This window comes from Branchiostoma belcheri, unplaced genomic scaffold, assembly GCF_001625305.1.
Source record: "Branchiostoma belcheri isolate BF01 breed outbred unplaced genomic scaffold, Haploidv18h27 scaffold128, whole genome shotgun sequence".
Taxonomy (NCBI): domain Eukaryota; kingdom Metazoa; phylum Chordata; class Leptocardii; order Amphioxiformes; family Branchiostomatidae; genus Branchiostoma; species Branchiostoma belcheri.
In genome coordinates this window covers 510482-536083 of record NW_017802691.1, presented here as the reverse complement: position 1 = coordinate 536083, position 25602 = coordinate 510482, and the positions used below count along the sequence as shown (strand labels likewise).

General features: G+C 41.3%; 1 protein-coding gene across 1 annotated transcript; it reads right to left on the bottom strand.

The window, feature by feature from the left end:
- Positions 1 to 11025: 11025 nt before the first annotated feature.
- Positions 11026 to 25410, bottom strand: LOC109463591 (serine/threonine-protein kinase TBK1-like). The gene is made up of 21 exons (XM_019760447.1): positions 25278 to 25410; positions 24284 to 24424; positions 23754 to 23883; positions 23476 to 23553; positions 23235 to 23338; positions 22792 to 22952; positions 22337 to 22447; positions 21757 to 21936; positions 21087 to 21286; positions 20512 to 20570; positions 20097 to 20188; positions 19640 to 19741; positions 19260 to 19380; positions 18927 to 19054; positions 18662 to 18738; positions 18474 to 18513; positions 17973 to 18074; positions 15325 to 15421; positions 14168 to 14340; positions 11602 to 11673; positions 11026 to 11470 (listed from the first exon to the last, which is right to left on the bottom strand). Exons 1-21 carry the CDS (start codon positions 25383 to 25385, stop codon positions 11413 to 11415), a joined length of 2334 nt encoding a protein of 777 aa, XP_019616006.1. The 5' UTR covers positions 25386 to 25410; the 3' UTR covers positions 11026 to 11412.
- Positions 25411 to 25602: the final 192 nt, after the last annotated feature.

Genomic DNA, 25602 nt, shown 5'->3' with positions numbered 1-25602 from the left:
TGCAGACATAGAACATTACACCGTGTGGTAATGCATACTGATATACGCTAACTTTCGCTCGCCCTGAAAAACATGTCATTAGAGGCGGGCAAATCAATCTTTGATGTGAAAATTAATGTTTTCTCTTCAATTTGGTTTTGGTGTAGAACATTATAGAATTGATAGTCTATCTAATTGATGTAGAAAAGTTCCTCCAAAAATTACTGATTCCAAGAATAAGGTCTACTTGTTTCAGACTTAATATTGCAACAATAACCAAATAAGGGTGCAAAGTTTTAAACCTTTTCTGCCCAATGGTCTTATGAAAAAAATTACATAGAATGAATAAATAAAACCGAATGAATAAACCAAGGACTAGGATATGAAAGAAGTAGGAGAAGAAGTAGGTAGAACGACCGTGGGTTGGGATGGAAAAAAATCCCAGTGCAAAAGAGAAACCCTGAAAAAAAGCCTAAAAACACACCAAAAATGCCACAAAGCCCAAACCTCTGCTTGGAGAGTAGATTTCTACTATTTATTCAGTCTGCAAAGGAGACTACGCCCAGAAAATCATGTTGTGATAGAACTGTGGCGGTGTCTTCTACCATTACTCCATTAACCGAGGAAACCAGAATTCCTCCGAGCCTACATTCCCGGTGTGTAAAAACGTTTTAATGAACGCATGTCACCTGCGGCTCCACAAACACGCTGGGTGACATGCTGTCATCACGGTAATAATGGTTTATTGACAACAACGGTGCAGAGGCGACACAAGTATGGGGACGTCAGTAAGGTCTCATAAATTACATCAAGTACAAGATGTACAAGGATAGACAAGAAACCAAAGGTTTTATCCCTCCTCATAAGAAGTATTAGAGTTGTTTCTATCTTGTTTCAATTTTGTTTAGAGTTAAAACTTTAGATCCAACACCAAAGTTCTCTCACCTAGAGCTTTCTGTCACTCTGGTCTTCCTCAGTAGACTGACCCAACGAGGCTTGTCACGTGGCTTCTTTGAAGTGTGACGTCAACAGGCCGCTTTAATTTTATTATTGTGAATTTTTTGCTGATTTTTGTATATGCATTTTCCCACTGGCCTCCATAAGGCAACAGGCAAGAATATAGCAAGACAATGAGCCAACATCTGTACGATCCAAATCCTCCTAGCCTATGGGGAGACCATTTGACTTCTAATTTGACCTTTCTATCAGTCTGCCATTCACCCCTCACTCTTTTTCACTCTGCTGTATTAAAACAAAGAGCTTCAACACCGTGATATAACGTCCTTGATTGAAATAAATGAAAACGCGGTGTGTTCATTAAAGTTGCATGAAGACTAATTTTGCGTAAACGAAACTTGTAAACGTATCAGTTGTTTAATACCTAATAAACTTGCCAACACAGGTGAACTTCCACGCCAATCATTCGTGTAAAATATGAGCCATAAAACATTTCTGCTTGATGATCGCTCGATACAGGTAAGATTTATGTCATCCTTTCCTTAAGAAATGATGAGATGTCCTCGACTGATATCGGAAAACACCCTGGCAATCTCAGGCCCAGTTGTCTGTATGAGCGATCGGGGGATTGCAGAAGAAATGGTCCGACAGCTATATTGAAGGTGCGTTAGACTTGAAATGTATTGCCGGCAGGCCAAACGCTCATGCCACGCAATACGTTACGCTCGGCGGCGAGTAAGAATTAATTCCCTCCTCTCGTGTGGAAATGGCGGAACATTCTTCACTGTTGGTTGACTACACGTTAGATAGCGATGTGTGTGTGTGTGTGTGTGTGTGTGGATGTGTGTTTGTGTTGTGTGTGTGTGTGTGTGTGTGTGTACACAGATGAACTTTTACCAGCGCCGTAGATTGCACATATACATGTAATGAAACATAAAGGTCTGATATTTGGTAGTAAAAAACAATTGTTTTTATCTTAAAATCTAAATATAGAATTTTTGCAGAAAGCACATGATCTTAAATATAGATCATTATGGAGTTCTCTATCAGTAGGTCTGGGAAGGAGATTTATGATAGTCACGTGACAGATGACTATACGTCTCGTGTCCAGCGTACCTTGGGCACTTAATGGTCCCAAGACCGCCTGGGGAAACCTGGGTTTGATGTTGTCATAATTAACGTCCCCCATGTTTATTGGACCGTCAATGTAGGAAGGTTTGGGGCATCCCCATATAAAGTCTCGCTGGAAGACACGGCTCTTAAAACTAGGTTTATGAGCAACGTTTCGTGCAATGGTTCATTCATGTTTGAAGTATGTAGTTTTACATTAATGAAATATGCCTGTGCGCATATATAGTTAACGTTATTGTATTGTATTTGGATTCCATTGGCTGTCATACACTTAATATTATTAGCCAAAACACATAAACTGAATACTGTTTTGAGAAATGTACAACTTTTAAGTTTTATGCAATATCTTCAATGTAAATTACAGAGTGACATGAAATTATTACACTAAGCAAAGAGCGACTGATAAAAGTAGAAATTTGCATGAAAAATCCACCTTTGAGAAATAAAGTACGTGGTCGCTTGGGTACGTCAAAATCATACTCATTACCGAACCACTAATTGATGTATTCGAAGCGACAAATCTTTTGGGAGGAGACTTTCCCCACACTGATTACAACAGCCCAAAACAAACGTGATTATCAATTTCTTACACTAAATACCTGCGGAGAGTTTTAATACGAGTCTATGTGACAGGAAAGCAAATAGCATGGGATCCCTTGCGGTCGAAACTGTCAGTAGATTTACTGTGGTGACGCCAGGCTTGTAGACAGAGTAAGTCCCACGTTAACTGGTGGGCCTGTAGCATATAAAACATTGGACATTTCCATGCAATGCAAACAAGGTAAAGTCAATACCCTCTCTATAGTCATGGGATTTTGTTGCGACACCAAGCTGGTAGGCAAAGTTACATGCATATGTTGACAGGAATATGCAGTGTTCTGGAGTAAATGGGTCATTGCATTGATGTAATGCAAGCAATGGGATGTGGCATGTATATGGCTTTCATTGTGGTAGTACTAGTCGAGGGGTAGGCATAGGAAGATGGCGTCTTCGAAAGCCAAAGATTGATAGATTATCTATGGGGACACCGGCATGGAAAAAAACAGCAAAGTGTTGGAGCTAGACACCTGTCCTCCCCACGCGTGCACGTTCTATATCTAGAAGAACTCCATTTTTATCCATCATTGACGTAAGAACCGGGCTTTGCCGTGAGACCAGAAGATATTACGTGTAATTTGTCATGCCTACAGACAGCGTCAGTCGATCAGCGCAGGACTACAGCTTCAATTTCCACTAGACAATGAAGAATGGCTGCTCGGCTGCAGCACGCCTGCGTCAGAAGTGATTGAATTTACCGCGATAGCGTCACCGACAATGTCGGAGGGAAGAGAAAGCTGCCAGGATCAGAATGTGATGTGGTCCCAGCCAGGGACTGCCAGGTTCATTACACAGCGTTAGGGGACGGCTTGGAGGGCAGGGAAATTAATAACGTACCAGCGGTGTCGGTTCAATGTCGCCAGACTGTTTCCCTGTCAATATTGACCATTCAACTCAGTTCTCTTTAGGTAGATTGCTAGATCCCTACTTAAATGAGCCAGACATTCATGCTATTAACATGCTCTAGGATTGTCCCAGTGGTGTTGATTCAATATCACTAGACTCCTTTACTGCCAATACCATTCAACTTACCAGTCTAAGAAAAGTCAGTCTCCTTTAGGTGACTAGATTCTTAGACCCTTATCGAAGTGAACTTGGCATTCAATCTATTAACTGACATTTGGACTTTAGTTTGTTGCGTATACGTGTGACCATAGTAATTCCCTATTCATTGACCATTTAACTAAAGTCTAGAACTCGATCTGTTAGAATTAAATTAGAATCTTAGATCTTTAACTAAATGAATGTGGAATAAACCCCTGCAAATTCCATTACACAACGTTACGTTAGGAGAAAGAATGGAGGGTAGACAGAACGTTCCAGTGATGTGGATTCAATGTCACCAGTGCGGTTCCCCGTCAATGTTGGCCATTCAACTCTCAGTCTCTTACCTAAATGAGTCTGGCATTCATGCTGTTAACTGATATTTGGTCCTACTTAAGTTCGGTGGCGTCCGTGTGACCAGAGTAATTCCCTGTTCATTGATCTTTTAAATGAGAATGGTGGAACATTTTAGAAAACCTTAGCTCCTAGATAAATTAGATTCTTAGATCCTTAACTAAATGGATTAGATTCTTACATACGCACATGAAGGAATCAGATTTTCAGATCCTTACCTCACTGAATCAATTTCTTTGATCTTAACCTGAGTTTGGCACCCTTGCTACAGCTCTTCGTCTAAAGAACACGTTAATATGGCACCGACAATATTACATAAGAACTAAGTATAAATCATGATCATCTTTGGCACTCCAAAATGTGCAGTGCAACATTACGTAAGCACTCAATGTCCATTGTACAGTGAATTGATTTTTTCACAACCATAACGTATTTATCCTGTAGACATTTCGCTAACTCTTCAGCCACCTTCATCATGGTATAATGACCACATCACTGCCGCTACTATACGTATACACATCACAAAACGGCAATAAGAAACAGGCTGTTATTTTCTGAACTTGGAGTTGAGTTAACGAAATGTCCACATGATATATAGTTTATAGCTTCTGAAAAATGAACTCTATTTTCTTATGATCTACCAACCCGTTGAAACTATTCAGGGAACCAAAATGTTCGATTGAATGCCCGTTAGAGCATCTGAGTTACCGTACAATTTTGAAAAAAATGCAACGCGACGGCAAATTTGCTTCGTCCAAAGCACTAACAGACCCTCACGGCAGTCTAAAACAGATTATTTTTCCAGATGTATTTGAACTATTCAGCCAAAGAGCGGATACAGTCTTTAGAAATAAGTTTGTCCATGCGTCATGGACATGGTTAATGAGTGAAACTTTCAGTCTTCATTTATTTACCATACAGACCTGCCAGCCTGACGTCTATTTCAGCTATAAGTGACCATCAGTTGCCAACCGTTCAGCCGAGACGGGTGATTATGAGGTCATCAGCAAACTGGTACCGACCGAAGAAACTGGTCATTAACCGATTTATCGACCACTCTTCACTTCTGGCGTTTTTTGACGGGTCTTTGATTAACTGCGGTTGGTCATTATTCATCGATAAGCGGTGCCTAATTCAGACTTCATCTGCAGTATCGACAAATACAAAGCTTTGTCCCAAGTTGTGGTTCACTAAATTGACCATTCATGGTGTCAAAATCAAAATGGCGGACACACCTACCCGAAGTCACGTGACTTCCCCAAACGCCCCCATTGGTCAAGCCATTGCTTTCGATTCACCGCTCTTGGCTGCAGAAATCGGCTATCAGATAATTAGGGTATAATTAATTGTTTTATTCAACAAGGGCGCGTTAAACATGACCATCATCTTTTCAGCTCCCAGATGAAAAATTACAATCCATTAGTGCACATATTCACCTTGACGGGGCATTAGGCATGGATCGTTACATTAACGACTTTTCCTTACCCTGGGAGAAGTCCGTGAAAATCACGTAAAGGCCACAAAAATCTAACTATCAATCCGGGGGCCGCCATTTTCTCGGTTTCCTGTCCCTGCTCGACTCTTAACGACGTCTGGATTAAAACCACTTTTACAGTTCCGTCCCGTAAACCTCGTCACTGCTTCGTTACAAGCCCGAGATTGGAAAGATAAAACGGCCTGCACGACCACAAACCGTTTTCCCAGCAAGAGTTTTAATATCGCAGCCGTAATAACAGTAAACTCTGCATGTGCGATCACGCCGGGTAATATCCAAACCGCGACGGTGAATCAAAAGTGTGAAGTTATGCGCTGATCTCTCGCCGTTTCAATTAATCCGTTTCCATTACCTACATACATTGACATAAGCTTATGCGGGACTTTACGCAGGAGGAAATTTCTCTTGGTAGTAAAACGTGCTCCGTTTGGCGTTTACAGCAGTATAAATCATCAGGAGGGTTGGCTGGGGACTTGGTTCTTAATATCCGGGTACTGCTGTCGCCATGGTAACGGAGCTGATGAGTATGCCCTCTTGCGGGGGTCATAATTTTACAGCTCCGTTTCCGCCGGCATATTCGGTCGTATCGTGGGTAAAATAAAATAAATCCGCGGTCGTTTGAAGTTACGAATCTGCAGAATGTTTACCGGATTTATGCTGTCTGGCTTTGCTTTACTTGATGGACGTGAACACCTACTCTCCAAGCAGGGGTTTGGGTTTGGGGTTATTTTTGGCGTGTTTTTAGTTTTTTTAGCGTTTTTTTTTTTGGGGGGGGAGGTAAAATAATTCCAGTGCCAAAAGAGAAATCCCCCAAAAAAGCCTTAAAACACGCCAAAAATAACCCCAAACCCAAACCTCTGCTTGGAAAGTACACCCAAGTTTACATTTTTTGCAGGCTTGAACTTGGAAAAATTCCATCAATCGACCAGATAATATCCCAAAGAAGAAGAAAAAACGAGGTATCATAAATCGTTCGTAACAAGGTATTTGATTGGTCACAACTGTACACTCATCGACTAGCTCCACATTAAGTGTGCCGGTCAGGTATTGGACATCAGCAGTTAAATTAACAGCTGATCAGCTTCTTTGCTCATCGGAAATGGAAATCTAAAGCGAAGACATTTAATACAATGCCAGAGCAATGGCGTAGTAGCTGAACTCCAGAAAAATCCATTGGTGTCTAGATCTTTGCATTTAAGAGTTTTTTTTCCAGATAGCATTGTTGGAGGGTACTGAACCGTGACAAGAATGTAGCTAGTATCAGAGTTATGAATTATTTTCACCGCACATGAACGTAAGACCACTATAATCACCACCATTGCAGATGATATATAGCCTGATACCTTTCCGCAGCATCCGTAATCGCAGCATGGGTTTTGCAGAGACATTAAGTCTAGGGCATCCATGGGGAAAATAAATGTACTTCAGTCTAGTAAAGATAACTGTGGGGTCGAAACCGCCACTTACCGTCAAGGATACTTTCTTTTAACGACAGTACGTGTTGCGTAGAGGTCAACCCGAAATCCACACTGTTAACGTTGCGAGGGCCCACACAGGCTGGCTCTTCGGCCCCAAGGCTGATATGTCCCAAAGGAACTTTTGTCTCAGCCCCCCTGCGGTTTAGATGCACTTGGCCATGCAGGAGGGGTTAGAAGCTTACAATGCTGAGGAAATCAAGTATACAGCCCTAGGAGAATAGGGTGAATAGGTACATGTAACGTAAGGGTGAATGGGAGTAACAGTAGGGTCCACATTTTAAAACATTCGGCACTTACAGCTTAGGAAGAGTATACAAGGAAATCTTAGTGGCAACTCTGACACGGAGGTCTTAGTTTCCATGGCAGCGAAGTACGTCTTGAAGATTAAGAGACATTTGTCTCCAATGGTTGCGTTAAGCTGGCAATAGCAGTAGGAGACAAATATAGTAGAGTGCACGTGGAACTCGTTGCCACCAAGCTCAGTTGGGTCATCATCACTGGAAAGCTTTAAACAACTCCTGCAATTAAATGTGCAAACAACTCCTGCAATTAAATGTGCAGAGATTTGGTGTAACAAGCTGTTCGGTGTGATATAGCTAGCTGTCGCCGCGCTGTGTGCCTGCGAAGCTGGTATGTTACGCGTTGTACCTTTCAGATACAGAAGCTGGTGTGTTACACTGAAGGGCGGTTATATCGGCTATACAGATACAGAAGCTGGTGTGTTACGCCGAAAGGCTGTTATACCGGCTATACAGATACAGAAGCTGGTGTGTTACACTGAAGGGCGGTTATATCGGCTATACAGATACAGAAGCTGGTGTGTTACGCCGAAAGGCTGTTATACCGGCTATACAGATACAGAAGCTGGTGTGTTACGCCGAAGGGCGGTTATACCGGCTATACAGATACAGAAGCTGGTGTGTTACGCCGAAAGGCTGTTATACCGGCTATACAGATACAGATTGTAATAGCCTAAAGAAGGGTTCACGGGGTGCCTGCAGCAACACGCGTACGATCCTGGGCATCAGCGTCATCGGGAGGTTAGCGTGTGGGCGTTGATGTTTCCTCTGGACGTCACAGTTACTATAATGGGTCAGGTTTATATGAGTCAACTACATGGCACCTCGGAGATTTGACGAGGGAATGCATCAATGAAAAGTATAAAACTTTGGAGCGCCTGAATATTACCGGCTTCCTTTAAAATTAAGAGACACTTAGAGTAACAGAAATGTAAATGACCCAAACGAACGGACACTAACCATATACTAGTCCGAGCTCATATATATATATATATATATGTGTGTGTGTGTGTGTGTGTGAGTGTGTGTGTGTGTGTGCGTATGTGTGTATAAGTAAGCCCTTTCTGAGTCATATGGTATATAGGGCGGCGCCAATATCTGTGTATACGTAACCCTTTAGCTTTGGGCAGCACACCTGGGCAAGCAAGACAATAGAGGATCATGCATGGTGGTGGAATATGTTAACCTTGTCTTGACACAGAAGTGGTCTGTGCTTGAACTTGGCTGTCCTTTTCACCTTCTAGTTCAATGTCAAGGTCTAAAGCTAAGTAGATCATGATTGAACTAGACCTTTGCTGACGCTTGACCGGCCGGCAGTATATTTCGCCTGTATTGTGTTCCTGCACAACTCTTATTCCTAACTCAAATCGATCAGCGACGAGAACTACATTCGTAATGGCGCCCGCTTCTGTTGCTATATCCGGCGTCAGCGAAACCCATATCGTATGCTTTGTTCCGCTAAAACCTCCGTATTGTGGTATTGACATGTTGGTTATGGCAGAACGGGTGGTTTAATCCTGCTACAGAGGGCAGGTGAATGAACGAGCGCTGGTGTGAATGTAAAACTGTACGGCAGAACACGCAGCGGGTAATAATGAGTATAGGGAGATGGTTGTTATCACGGAGAGCGGGATCATAGTAAAGCTGGGCCGGCTGTCAATACAATCTCACATTAGCGCCGTCAGGTCTGTCAAGCAGATTCCAGAGCAATGCCTACAATCGGATAGTTTGACAGACGCAGGTTTAGCATTGCCGCAATATAGTTCTGACAATTTGTAAGATATATAGGCATAGTTAGCAAGATGCTATTGTAGTATCTAGTCAATACAATCTCACATTAGCGCCGTCAGGTCTGTCAAGAAGATTCAGAAGCTATACCTACAATCAGATAGTTTGACAGACACAGCAATAGCACTGCCGCTGTATAGTTTTGACAATTGGTAAGATAGATAGGCATAGTTAATAAGATGCTATTCTGGTATCTAGACAATTGTGGTGATGTCTCATGTATGACTTTTTTTATACTTGCTCAAGCACAACTTAGAATGGTGACTAGTATGTACTGGAGAACTCTTTGCCACAAGCATTTTAATCAGGCACTCTTTGTACATGGCAATATAATAAAGTAAGTATAATACAGGACTGTGTGCAAACGGTGTTAACGTTTGCACGTTCGTACTGATCTATATAATCTATGTAATATCATCATTATCATCATCATATCTAATAACAGTCTGAAATATTGCATGCTTTAAAGCTAACAAAGATATAGACGGCAAAATATGTACAGTCACATTTACACCATGCAGTTTTATATGCTAATGTGTTTGTCAGGCATTCTGCTGTCTTTAAAGGCCCTTGTGACATCGTTGGGGTTATGACGGATGTCCTCATACGCACATTCATTACTTAAACATAATATTGATCTAAACATATTTCTCGCCCCATTAGACAATCAATATATTTACATACAATGTGAAGAGTAATAAATCATAAGAAAATATATCAAAGATGACTGCAATTAGCAAGTTTTATCTTCGTCATTCAAACTTGACGGAATGAAGTCCAAGCCCAAGCTAGACCAGCAAAGCTCAACTTTAACGAGCTCAAAAAATATTTAAACTTTTATACCTTTTGAAAATGGAGAGCAAACAGTATAACCCCTTAAATGTGGGCAACGTGAAAACCAAAAATCAAAGAAAGACTATATATATGTATACAATATATACATGATTTTTTTGTGCCATTGATTGTTTACAAGATGTGCCTTGAACCCTAGGCCTACTCTTATTCATCCAAGCATAAAAAGGCGTAATAGAGACGTACAAACTAACATCTTGAAGAACGCTTTCTCCTGACCTAAATATTATGACATAAAATGCCAACAACGTTGTCAATGCAACGATTTACGCTAGCTCTTTGACAACTTGGGCTTCCTATAATGTCTACGTCTTTAGGAAATCACACGGTATTGTGTATTTGTGAGTAATATACTAGTATGCAATTTTTTAAGTATAGCGTTAGGATTTTGCAAAACATGATACATGTATAATTGTTAGATAATCTTCTTATCTGGTGTATTACTGTAAGCAAGGATGTGTCTTAATACACCTATAGCAATCATAGTGATGACAGTAACCTCGGAATATCATCATGGTAAAACTTCCTCTTACCAATCACTACAGGATTACTTGCATGGGAAGCAAGTAGAGGCAGAGGTGTCGATACCATGAAGAAAACTTCACCAAGCTCGGCTCGGCGCGGTGCAGACGTTCGTCTGCTGTTGCTTTTTACAGCGTGTAACGGCCTCGCAGACCAGGCGTGCTGTGGCAAGTAGTTTACAAGACAAGTGCAACTTCTCTTTCCGCTGAACCTCTTCAGATCCAAAATATTACATATCTAAAAAAAACTTTTTGGCCGATAGAAGCCACTTTTGCATTGGTTCAACTGCTAATATCAATGGGTAGACGGCATGGGTCTATTCATATTCCTCCTAGATCATCCTGATGGCTTTGTTCTTGTAATAATTGTATATTTGAACTTTGTAACTATGCTGTCAATTACTGTATGTACATGTATTGTATGTATATTTGTGAATGAATGGGCCCACCGCTAATGGTTATTCTGAATAAAGTTTCCCTGTGGCTATATCGCAATTGCTGGAATTCGCCCCTCAGGCTGTTGATGACCAGAACCGGCTCTGACATGTTCAACAACAGTTCAGCTTTTCACACACAATTATTGTTCATCACTTGCTAATTTGATAATTTCAACATGTACATTGCATCATGTGTCATGAAGTTTTTTGAGCCATAGAGATACTCTTCTGGCAAAGATTTAGGCTTTGCCTCATTTCTGGCCTGTTTCAGGCATTTTTATAGGTCTCTCTCTCTTTGTTTGTACTGGTATATTTTTTAAGCCAGCCCAATGGCTAATGGTAAATGGACACAGCCTGGCCAATTTGATACTGTCTTTGCAGCCACCAAAAGATCAGCTTGGAGATTACTTTACAGAGAAGCTTCACTTGTTCTTCAAACACTTTCCCCAGCACGCCCAGTCTGCGAGGCCAATCTCTAGATCAGCCATGCGCCACGTCTTCCACATGGATCCCATTCTCCAGCCCCAAGCCGCCGAGCCTGTAATTATACAGCAAACACTGATAAGAAGCAATAATAAGAACGCAGTAGAATATCAATCCACACAAAACTAGATCGTGGAACGACTGGACATGTAGCTATATAACTGGGAGGAAATGAGGTAGACTCACTGTCTCAGCAGTTTGGTGGACTCCTCGGCCTCGGCGATAGACAGTCTGATCTCTTCCCGCACTGCACGGACACTGAACGGGGAAAACGGGGCGGATTGAGATCACGAATAAAATGGAAGAGGTAAAACTAAAGGTCTCATTGCCTCTAGAGGCCATAGAGGCAGTGGGGTATTTATGTACTGTGTCTTGGGCATGGCATTTGAGGGAAGAGCATGCCCATTTATACCTGGGTGAAACGAGGACAGTCGTGTCAAGTGTCTTTTCGGACGTCTAGCAAGAAATATCAGGAATCCAAATGAGACACCAGATCACTATTTATTACACTGCAAACTTTATAATACCGAAAGGACCAAAATGTTGTTATCCATATCTTGCCTTCATCTTGAAAACATACTTCCTTCCGACCCACTCAACGTAAACGACGCCGCATTATGTACTTTACTTCTTACAGGTAGCCCCTCCCTCCCATACCCTACTAACTGCCGTATCTTTGATATTGTGTACAACTATATCCACCACTCTGGAAGATTTGACCAAACTCAATAATGTTATGCTATAGGTATTGGTGCGCCAGCCACTTTCATTTTATGTTTATGCTACACTTTATGTCATCTTTATGTTTACTTTTGTATTATGTTTTATGAGCAGCGGATTTACATAAGCACAACAAGTGCTTTCTATCCAATGCTCAAAAATCCATGTGAATAAAATAAAATAAATATCAGGAATCGAACCCTTGACCTCTCGGTCCCGTTTTCACAAGCCTAGACGGTGTCAACCACAAATTATAGACGACACAAAAGAAAGGAACCGGCATGGAATGTTACACATCAAGCATTATTCATATTCAGGGCACTAGTATTGCATGTATCAAACGCACATTCATTCAATATTAGGATTATATATATTTGAACACGACAACACAATTGCCAACAGCAACTGCTGTCTCGTCTGGAATTCAATTTCACCTTCACCTTTCAATCTAACCTATACAGTTTTTTTCCAGACGGCATCACAGCAAAGGTTTTATACAGAAAGAAAATTAATGTCCCAATAACTAAAAAACCTCCGGTCTGTAACATCTGTCCCCAACCGCAGGCATTTTATATTCATTTCTTCACATAAAACTATATTACCATAGTTTATTTCGCCAAGCCTGACTCGTCAATTTATTCATTACATTTCCCCATAACATATAGTAACAAAAGTTGTAAACTGACCAACCATTGGACTCAATACTGTCCCAGTGTTTCTTCATCAAAAATTTAACGTGCCTTACAACGCCCCTTTTTTCATAAGTGTCCCCAAATGACTCATTTTTATATGGACCACGTATGCATGTGGTTATACTGCGTCCATCTGGTTTTCCTAGAGGTTGAACGCTGATCGTAAAGAGTGGGTAGTGATGGCGCCGCTGTGGAGTTTATGACGTGAACAGCCACGCTATAACCTAACAGTTGATGTCCTGTCCTCTTACAGACTGCGCACGCTTGCGTTAAGACCACTTCCTGTAATTTAGAGCCTGTTCTACAACACGAATTGCTTCTCCTTTCACAGACGGGTGATAAAAACTGACCGCGGTGAAGTATCGTATCCGCCTGGGCATTTGTGAAACGGGAGACGTCACTGTAATTTCGGGCAGCAGGTATTGCCTTCGTCTGGCCTTTAAGTGGCCTTTTGTAAAAGTCAACTTTTTGTCATTTTACAACGCTTTTTTTTTCTTAAGGAATCAATACAGAAACCACATAAACCTGGATAGCGTATAACGAATGTGCTGTGACTTTGGCAAGCTCAAACAAGTAGGTATTATTACTTCATACGTAGTTCGCATATAGATGTGCTTTGAGGCTGTCTATATAATGTTAAGGGAGCTCTAGAGGGGGGCACAGCAGTCAAGGGGTTACAATATAACCAGACTTATATTGCCTGACACTGATTTATAACTGAACATTGGCGGGCGGCATTTTGGCACTATGATATTGTTCAGGAAAATTGCACAGCCGCTAGATGTATATATACGGCACAGGCGCCGCTAGGGGAAGGGGAGGTATCGTTATTTTTAGTGCGGGTTTTAAATTATGGTCAGGAAGGCGTTTGAGACGGTATTTTTCGTCCACAGAATATCACGCGGAGGATACAGATGACCATATATCAGGGGAACGTTGCCACTGGTTCAATAAGGGAATAGACGTGGATATGGCTAGAATCTGGAAGCAGAAATGCGATAGCCTTTGTACTATTGACTTCCCCCCAGCCTGTACAATCACTTCAGCTGGGGACTTTTCAATGGTTGTGTTATGTGTTTAACTCCTACACCCTTTCCCAAGTGTTAAGTGCTAAGCATGCAGATAAAGCAGAATGTACCATAAACTGTATCAACCAAGAAGAAGTTTGGGCTTTGGCTTATTTTTTCGTGTCTATATAAACCCAGTACATGGACCAGTACAGGTAGACATCAGAAATACCTGCACGGCCCTAATTTTACCTGCACAAAGGAGCACAATATTTCCAGCCCTGTTGGCAGTAGTATTAGACGGCAGCAGAAGCTGAAGTAAATGTAAAGTACCTGGCCTGGAGTTGCACCACTTCGGTTTGACTGAGAGGCTCTGACGCGGCAACAGACGGAGGTGCTGACACGGGCGGTGTGACGTCACAGGGAGGGGTGTGTGACGTCACGGGACGCTGCAGGGGGTCGGAACTCAGGAGGCTGTTCATGATCACGTGATGCTTCTGTACGGACTGTAGACAAGGAAGAATGATATAGTCACATTATAGTCAAATAAGTCCCTTGAAGACCACTCAGGTGGACAGGTGGTCATAAAAATGCTTGTGCCATTGTCCATGACCATTTGCTGCTTTTGTAGCGACTGTGGACAAGGAGGAATCACATAGAGTCAAAAGTGCACGAGTAAACCATGTAGGTGAGCCTGGTCTATGTGGACAGGCGGTCATCACAATGCGAGTGTCAATGGAAAATATATCTAATGACCTAAGAGGACCGGTACCACTCAAGGGATCTATAGAACTTGGTCTGTGTGGATAGGTGGTCATTATAATGCGGACTCTGATCTCCAAGCAGATTCTGTGGGGTAAGGGGAGTCGGAAGTTACAGGCGGCAAATATGGACTTCCATTGCTCCACAGAATCTGCTTGGAGATTATGCGGACCCAGTATGGGCCATTCAAAGAGTGGCCACAATGACCAGCTGGTCCTTACGTTCAGTTGGTCACTTCTACATGTTGGATTGTACATGGATATGGATAAATATTCTACAGAGGATCGCAGTGGATTTCTTCGACAGTTTACATATTACAAACTATTCAAACTCCAACGTGTGCACTGACTTATCAAACAGCTTTGCGATACTCCAGGCTACTACTTATTGTGTGGGTGGTTGATGCCTTAAAGACGTCCTTAATGCATACTTCCAGTTATAAAAACGAGAAGCCAACCGCCCACATTTTCTACAGGAATAGTCTTTTACCTGCTGAACACCAAGATAAAGAAAATAAAACCTTCTTTCGCCCACTCTATCCTGTTTGGTGCAGACATTTTATACTCATTTCTTCACATAAAACTATATTACCATTGCTTATTTCTTCAGGCCTGACTCGTCAATTTACCTGCTGGACACCTAAAGATAAAGAGAAGAAAGTCTTCTTCCACCCACTTTATCCTGCTTGGTGCATATCAGTGCCTAAATATCCAGGGTAAGCCTCTTACCTGCTGCAAATTTCCTGCCATTTGGTCGCTGGCGGTGGAGACTTTGTCAAGAAGGTTGACAACTTTCGCCAACTTCTGTCGGTAAAGGAACGCTTTCCTGGAGGAAGAGACAAAATAAAGTTCTCTAAGCATCAAGTTTTATTTATCAGAACCGTGCTTTCGTGGACAGGTTTGCGACAAGAAGGGTATCCTTGTAAAATTCAGATGTCTTGTGACGAAAATGTTGTCATAGTTCCCAATGATGCCAATTTGGGGTTTAGGACGTAAAACTGTGATTGAAATCCTTGTTGATGGTTGGTTCAGACATAGCCTTGCTGGAAATTGTACATGGAAAAAAATCTTTACTACGGTGAAGGTTAGACATCCAGGTAATGAAATACACAAGGAAATTGTTACTTAAGCAACTGAATACGTTTTCAAAACCAATCAAGTTGCTTGAGCAACAATTTCCTTCTACAAAAACCTCTCTACAAGCAAAATCCTTCGTCGAATATGACCTCACCTGAACTCTGAGTCCATAACCATTACGACAAATCTTTAACAATTCTATATGAGTTTTGCAAACTTTTCGTCTGCCATTATGATCTCACTCGTTGCGGCACACGTCTTTGCAGCAAAGTGGTCTTCACAAAAACTGCGTTCCTGTAGCGTTGATACGTCAAATACAGCGTTTCAAATGCCGCGTACCTCATAACTCTCTACGTAGGAAATTGTAAGTCGTAAATTGATTTTCACAGTTATGTTAATGCCTATAAATGTACCGGGACAGCGCTGTAAAGACCATCTATAGCCACAGTTAGGAAGCATACAATAAACAGTTCCCCGCTCACGTGTAAATATTAATGTCTGTACGCTTATCTTAAAGTTGCAGCGTGTGCCTTACGACGTAGTCTCCACCAGACTTCTTTTGCAGGCTGAATAAATCGTAGAAATCGGCCTTAACCCTTGCCCTGCTGGCACTCCTGGCACAATATTTTTCAATAATTTCATGTCTTAATTAGATCATTGACCTCCCAATTTTTTTGCCCTGCAGTTTCATAGTTACTTCCGCATTCTTTGCGTTTTGCTGCGGTGTGATGCGTTGCACGAGAAAACAACCCAAATCGTACCTATACAGGGTGCTATATAGATGGTACTGAGTAACTGTATGTGCAGAACAACAATTGTGGTGCTCCGCAGGACAAGGGTTTCAAACAGGATATAACTGGCCAGTGTTGTTGCACGTGCAGGCCAACTGGACCCTCTCTGGCCGGCAAACTCCTCTGGCCAATGATATCCCCTTTTAGGCCGATTTCTACGATTTATTCAGCCTGCAAAAGAAGTCTGGTGGAGACTACGTCGTGAGGCGTGAGGGGCAATGCGTTGCCTTAGATTGCGGATGGCCCTATTTCTTAAAGGCATCCAGTGCAGTTTTAAGGTTTCGAAACCCAATTTTTCAAAGCCAACGTTCTAGTTATTATATTCATCTACATACTGAGTTGAAACCACACTATCCCAATGTATAATGGCCCTCATGGAGCAAACAAAAAATCCCCAAATTCCGACGGAAAATGGTTACTGGAAGGGCCCTGGGCTGATTTTTAATTGCATGTAGAGTAGACAGGAAATTTTGGGGGACTTTTCTGGATCCAAAAGCCGGGACGCATGCCTGATAAACAAAAGGAAGGGCTGACATTCTGATGTTCATTATTGTTCTGTTGTCCCAAAAATGTCCCGAAGTGTCTTTTTAGTTGTCCCAGGCTTCATCTAAGTGGTCAGTGGACCACCTTTAATTTCGAGCCCTGGACTAATGACCCAACGTGTTACCTTAGATTGCGGATGCTCCTATTTCTTAACCATAACACTTGGTCGTAAGTGCCCAACTTAAGGAGGCTTCTAGAGTCGTAAATGTCAGTCTACTTTAAGGCGTCATTTTCCTGAGGAGGTTACAAGTCGTCTCGTCATAGTTCACTCACTAAAATCTGTGACATTTCGGGGCTACGGAAGGGAAAAGTCAATCCATGTCAGGTATTATTTCAAGGAAATTACTAGTGGTTCCGTGGCGGTGGAGGTCTTTGGAGGTGGGCTGGTATTGCTGCTTTAAAAGTTAAACACCTTCCCACGCATTCTGGTGGGTAGGGCGAAGTCAATCTCCGTTTCTATAGCCCTTGGGCCACACAAATGTACAAGCACTACTGCAGGCGGCTAATGCACTGGTAGGTGGTTGAGCTAACCTGAGTACTTTTTTTCAGTAGTGGTGAGTGTTCAAACTTTTATGTACCAAAAACTGTGGCATAATGTATATCATAAGACCCCACTCTCTCAGCTATATTGGGCTGAAATGTGCCCATATAAAAACACATTTTACAAAGGTGAAACAGTAATGTATAGTAGACATACACCTTTAACCTTTAGCACACTCAAGTACCCGCTTGGCTACGTATACTAATTAGGTAGCTTGGGGAAGGTTAAACCATATCATATCAACTAGGGTTGTATATTGGACCAGTCTAAGCTGGTATTTCATGTTCCTTATTACCTGTATGTATAATTCGTGATAGTAAGATTAGAAATACACGTAGACTGGATTCTGTATCTTGTACCTAATTCTACAACAACCGTCGGGGGATATTGCAATCCAATGGGATTAAATAGAAGGAAATACTTACTGGAACCACCGGGCGACTTCTGAATACAGATGTTTGAACTTGGGAACAAACTCGTCAGCGTAGGCGGACACCGCCTTAATGCAGTTGGCGCTCAGCTTTTGCCTGGGGTACAGAACAATGGTAGATATTAAAAAAGTACCCAGAGAACTGGTACTCAACTCTTAGCCGAAGGTGTTTAAACTTGCCGAATTCAACTTGGTATACGGATGCGCAAATGTTTAGGGCGAGAGCAGAATAGTACCAACGTATAAAACAAAGAAGATTCTGATATCAAGATTTAAACTACAGATTGAGAAAGGCAGAACGGTTCACAACGGTTCATATTTTGATGACACGTCAACCCAAATTTAGCATCATTTGCAACAATTGTAGATGTACTGTCTTATATTTATAACTTTAACTGTGTTCATAATGACTTATATTATGAATCTATGGGTGACGAATACATAGCCCGTCTCATACAAGTCTTTCAGCCTATCAACTGCAATGATATATACTTACTTTTCAAACTTGTGGATCTGTTCCTCATTATAAGACAGTCCTAGAAATAACGATAATATTCAGCTTTCTTTAGTATTATTGCGATAAGAAAATACCATTATAACGAAAAAGCTTAAATAAATGTACTAAGACAAAGAAATGAACACTGAAACAGAGATGTTTAAAAGTAGTAAATCTGTACCACTTACTCTTCAGACTTTTGTCCTTTTTGAACTGCAGATACGTAGCAACTACCTTCTCCAATACATACGCCGTCCTTTCAACACTGGAAAATATATAGCACTTGTTTTAAGACACCAAAAATGCTCGCTGGTAAACCAGAGCAAAGTTTAGATCACAGATCATAAAACTAGTAATCTGTCATATTTTAGCATCTTCGTTTTCACCCAATGTATATATCTATTCAGTTCAATCGACGGCATGGAATTCAGACATATTTTCAACAGTCGTTACCTGCGGTCTTTCTCCTGTGTCCCAACAGTGTCTTTGTCCTTCCACAGTTCCTTAAGTGTTTCCTCTACCAGAATTCTCTCCTCAACCCACTTCATCTGTTTCTCACAATTTGCATATTCGTCAAGAATCTAAGAGAAGGCGTAAGAAAAGGTAAAGTGATAAAATGTAGTCAATATTATAACACTATTGAAAGCATCAACGTAAAAGTGACTAAAGCATACATGTATGTACAAGTTGCAAAAACATGTATCATCACATTTTGTTGATAGTTTTTGCCTATTTCATTTTATCGATATTTTTGCTTATTTATATCTTTATTGCCACAATACATACCTTCTGCATAAATTCCCTTTTCCCGTCAACAAGCTGTTGCAGTTCAAGTCTTTTCCGCTGGACGTCGCTACTGGATGTACCCGAACAGAGGAGATCCAACATCTTACTGTGTAGAGAATGCCTAAAAAACAAATATGATTAATTTAAAGTTAAAACGTTTGAACCAACACAAAGTAAATTTTGTCACCTAGAGCTTTCGACCAGTTCCTGTGGTCTTCCTCATTAGACTGACCCAGTGAGACTTTTCACTTGGCTTCTTTAAAGTATGACGTCAACACAAATATGAATATAACTTTCGACAAATAAAACATGTGCCACAAAATCTTCTCTTTATTCGTAACTAGGAAAGCAAGCAGATCATGTAATGAAACGTTTCTTACTCATCCAGGAGCCGCCTGAGGGCCAAGTCGCTATGTGTAACCTTTATCCCCAGAAGATGGGTGTCAGTTCGGAGCTGTTCGGTTTCTCTGCTCATAACACATCTGCAAAAAGAGAAAACGTTGTATTCTTTATTACAAGCCATATAATAATACATTGAAGTGACAATACAAACCAACAGCACGTTACATCATACAATATAGACATTACATGTACCAAGGCTAGTGGAAGGCATTTGGAGCCTTTGGAAGGCATTTCAGCACTAGTGTTCGGTTGACTCAGCAGTTGTTGAAATGACTATTCAGGCACACAAGGTAGAGTCAAAATTAAATGACGAAAGTTTCAGCTCACTACAAACACAAAAAAGGCAGTGTTTACAAAATTAAACACTGGTCTTTATCCTCTAACTGCAACTTTTTGACGTATCAAACTTTCTGAAGAAAATATACAGGTACGTACATGAACCATTTGACGGCTTTTCTCATGATGTTCTGCTGAAGAAGAAGTGACGCTGTGGAGCGCTGACAGTCAAACACGACACTGGCGCAAACCTGGAAGGTATTATCATATTGATCTTACAGTTTTCTCAGATATCCACTCAAATCTATTTAGGTATTGGTGCGCCAGCCACTTTCATTTTATGTTCATGTTATATTTTATGTCATCTCTATGTTTACATTTAATTGTATTATGTTTTATGAGCAGCGGATTCACATAAGCACAAGTGCTTCCTATCCAATGCTCAAAAATCCATGTGAATAAAATAAAATAAATAAAAAAATAAATCTATTCAATAGTTGAAGTCTTAAAGCGATTTACAGCATATGAAATACATATAAAGGTGTATTTGGTCAACTGCAAGACAGTAACTTACTTTAGCCAAGGGAGCATCATTGTCGAGGGAAAATGAAGTCCCAAATCTGGGTAGTTTTGCTGAAGATCAAGAGAAAAACAATTTGTTACTGTTGAGAAGAAAATACATCTAGACGAAATGCATTGTAAGATACAAACAGCTCAGAATTTCAACGAAAGCAGAGAACAACTGCACAACTATCGGAAATTTCTAAAACGTACTGGAATGCTGAACCCAGCTAAGAGCGGTCTACTGTGAAAGTCATAAATTGATCCTAAGGATGTCGGCAGCTCCTTTGCTACATGTTGTTGAGTTCCACAATGCCACTAACAAGCCCATTGTCTATGTATGGCTGTAAAATTTGTTTATGTGATAAAGATAACGATCTCCACTTGCTGTGACTGCCATGGGGCAGAAGGAAGAGAGGTCGGCCAAAGAACACCTGGCGAAGAACCTTTCAGGAGGACCTCAAGAGGGCTAACACTGCCTGGGAAGAGACTGAGGAGGTAGCAGCCAGATGGAAACATGCTGCCCAATGTGCCCGGCACAGGAGGACCTAAGGACTAAGGTCTAAGGTAAGAATAAAGATAACATACGTAGTTCCCTATACTCAGCCCTGCTGAAGTCTGTGTGCACGTTGTCCAGCACGATAATCGGGTTATCAGGTGACGTTTTCGGGTAGGTTGAAGCCGGGTCCGTGTGGCTCACGGCAAAGTGATAGCTGTCAAAAATCATCTCCTGCCGGGCCGCCGGGATGTCGGTTTGTACTGCTACAAGCTCCTGGACACTCGCGAATCTAGATAATGTTTTACATGGTCATACTTATGTAATACAATCTATTAGTGTTTGTGTGAGCATTTGCATCAAAATTGAAGGCTAGAAGGCCAGTATATGACAGTATAGGTACACCCTACTGTACCTCCTCCGTAGGGTACCTAGTACTGTACCTAGCTGCGCAGGCTCCTGTCACATTCGTCAAACAACCAGAATCACCATTACAAATTGGGAACACTTTTAGGACAGTGCAGTCTTTATGTTTATCCCAAGCATGGCATTCTTCCAAACTAAACTCTTAGTCAGTGGGCACTCATTGTTATTTTCGTTGTCAAATGTTTGTCCTTATGCTATTGGTCAATGAGGCAACCTAACGACCAATCAACATGGTTGGTTGTGCTCTAAATGATTACCCTTTCTGGACTATACTTTTATTCAGTTCTTCGTGAATGTTAATTTTCATCATCTTTATTTAATGTAGGATACACTCACGTGTCTGTTGGGTTGACGTAGACTCTGAGGGACGTTGCTGTTGAGATGTTGAAGATGTGGATGATATCCATGTTCAGGATCTTCGTCACCTCCTCAAAGAACATTTCAAAACTCCACATCTTCACAGAGTCGCACTCCAAGATCCCAGCCAACAGTGGCGTCAGAAGATCCTTGAATCCCCTAGAAATAATCATGTAAATGATTGTTGTTTTTACCTTCGTAGAAAGAAAACATACTCAGTTACTTAGTATGTTTTTATTTTACTCTGTTTCTTCTTCCTCTTCCTCTTATTGAAACAAAAAAAGGTCAATGACCGGGACCAGACGGCTGTCACCATGGCTATCTGAACCAATCGCTCAGGACGGATGACTTTATGCACGTGTGAGGTCAGGAATGGGTCAAAGGAAGTCTATACCTGCCCCCGTCCCGGTTAAGAGAAGGGTCAGATAGCTGAAGAGAACCTTGAGCTTCTGATCCTTGCATAAATCTGCATGTTTGACCACTAAGCCAAATAGACAGATATGGAAAAAAGTCTAAGCGATGTCACACTACTGTTGTTAAGATGACAATTAACTCCTACCTTGACAGCAGGCATGTTTTTGGTAACGCTCTGCTCCACTCCAGCCGGCCATCTTCGGTATGCTGGATCCCAGAGATGGCACCTGACGGTTTTTCGGTTGTGATTTTGAACCTATTCATACATAAATGCAGTACAGATCGTCAAACATGTAACGTCTTGCACACATTTTGGTAAGAAGATATACTGCAAGTTATGGATTCTTTTTCACCTTTTTCCAGATACATATTCTAGCAGTGACTTCGCAAGTACACACAGAAACTTAATCGGTTTGTCTACTGCCATCACCAAAAGAATTTATCCTGAACACAATAACTATCAAATTCAACATTTTCGTCCTGCAAAACCTTATACGTCTACTAGTTCTACAAGCATGTACCACACTCCGCAGTATTTTGCTTGTGGGCAATCTAAACTTGCTTGGCCTACTTCCAACGTGATTTAAGAAGACTACTTACATAATTTCCTTGTTTCTCCGCGCTCCTCCGTATGGTCTGAAGGGAAGACTGCCCGTTGCCACGTGATAGAACGTGACCCCGATGGACCAAAGGTCAACGGTAGCTTTGAACGACTTTCCCATGGGTCTTCTCAGGACTGCTCTCTCGTACATGTCTGGGTGCTGAGGAAGCCATTGTAACAGGTGAGAAACGGTTGTCAGGACTTTCAAACAACCCAGTTGCCCAAACATTAAATGTTGGAACGTTCCTGTTTATAACTGTTATTAAGTTAAGCAGTTACTCTATCTTTGCAGCAAAGGGCTGAATGGTGAGGAGCTTACAACTAGTGGGGCTGAATCGCAAGGGTCTGGAGCTTATGCTATTCGGCGCTAACTCAGGTGACCTCAGTACGACCCCAGGTGCGGCCATAGGACCATTTATGGTATCAATTATTATTTCATTACCAAATATTCTTCTGTGCCATACAGTGACATAAACTGCTCTTCGTCATCCAGTTCTCTGGCTGCACCGAAGTCTGTGAGTTTGTAGATGGACAAGCTGTCTTCACCTGTGATGTGGAGTGTGGAAGTGAGTTTATGTTAGGATAGCGTCAAAATGCCACATGTAGAATGTTACGAATTACTTTGAATGTTTTTCTTACAAATAGACCACAGAACGCAAGAAAATGCAATATGGATGACTTACCAATACAACGCATGATATTGCCTGGCTTTAAATCTCGGTGAACTATTCCCTTTTCCCGCAAGTAGTTCATTCCAGCGGCTTAAAAAAAGAAGAGAATGTTCATTTCTAATCAAAATTACAATTTTTCTACACCTTATCCAAGAAAGTGACAATACTTCAAAGTTTAAATTGATTTTCTGACGTTGATGTGCAGTAAATACGTTTTATATTATATCATCATTTGTGTATTCTATGAACGTGACATTTGGATACATTTACTCTTTTCACTTCTCACTTACCAACATCTTTCATCACTAGTTTGAACTCCTCTTCAGCCAGACCATAGGCGTTCTCAGGTTCATCAAGGATGGTGTACAGACTTCCACCTGTGCATATCTCCATTACAATAACCTTTTGTCTTGTACTCGGCTGTGGAAAATAGAGAAATGTGTAACACTTTGTTCTCCATAGAGCATACCTGCTTGCACAAAGCGCTGTGGCAACGAAGAAGTTGAGATATGTAATCATGATCGCGGCCATACTTCCTCAACAACGGGTTGGATTTGTATGTATGCAATAGCGGTTTGTTGTCGCTATAAACATGACCGTGTCGCGGTAAAGTCTACGTTTACAACTGTTGATATATTGCAGTCAAACAAGTCGTCACTTTATGGCCCATATCTATGGTTCATAGATCTTGAGCTACTTGCATGACCATGCGTCCATTGATGTCTATGAAATACATGTGTCCTAACACAAACAATTGTGAACGTATCTGTTAGCATCTCCACGCTTATCGTGCTCCTGATTCTGTGTATTATTTTTTTACCTCCTCTTCAATGTCCAGTAGTTTGACAATGTTGCGATGCTTCAGCTTGAGGACCATCTCAAACTCCCTCATCTGAACATCCACTGGTCTCATGAAGCTCATCTGGTTGAAGGTCTTGATTGCACACAGATCTCCCGTTTTCTGACAGGGTAAAAAGCGCGTTTAGATACATTATGTTATGTCTTTTGCAACACGACACCTGCCACGATATGATATTAGTATGGTCTAGGTTACGGAAGAACCAGACAGGATCTTTGATGGGTTAAATGATAACTATTCCTTATTAAGTACGTACGATCACGGACTCCAAGTTCATTCAACCACAACTGACTACGGAATCCTTTGTTCAGATACGTTAAATGAAGCGGAACAACAACCACCATAGACGCCATTTTGACAAGGAAACGCATATTTCACTTCTGCTTTAAATTCAAATATTGGCATTGATCTCAGATATCGTAATTCTGTGAGATGAAACTTCCAATCTTGGCAGAAAACATTTTCCAATTGTATTGCTCTTTTCTTATAAGAGGTTGCGCATCAATAACAAGGTAGCTCTAGCCGTGTATACAATATAGCCACTTCCGGGTTGAGGTGATAGTATATTTTTATATATAAATAAATCATCCGTCGGCGTTTCTTGTTTCGTATCCACATAACACTTTAGTGACGGAAAGTAGAAACCAAAAATAAGAACTTTGATCGACAAGAAAACCTCTCAGTGGCTAGACGATTTTCTCCTAATATGGATTCGAACCAGGCAAAAGTACGCAGCCATTGACTCAATACCGTTTTTCAGTAAATACGAACCAGAGAACTTTTATTCTGTTAATTCACGTCGAAATCGTTCCAAATATCGTATTTGTAGAGTATCACATATGCCACGTACTTTCTGGCGGCAACTGCTCACCAACATATAAAGTTAACGAGTGATTTACTTCCAGAGTCTAAACATCCACATATAATTCTGTAAGAACTACATACTAGTACGTACCTTATGTCGTCCTTTGAACACACTGCCAGTCGCCCCCTGCCCAAGCACGTCTGCTGTAGACCACACATAGTGAGGAGTACTTCTCATCTGGACCACGGTCTGCATCATTCTGTCCTTTTTAGCCTACACACACCTGTGAGGATTGAAACAAAGGGGGAAGTTTTTATTTGTATCGGTACTGATTTAAACGGAACACACAGTACAAAACGCCAGTACAACTACTTGTATTACTACTATAGTAGTCCAACATGGGTGTGTTCATTCAACGATGACGGACTTGTAAGACTGCTTACGTGCATTGTGCTTAAGGCTAAAGAATGTTGTT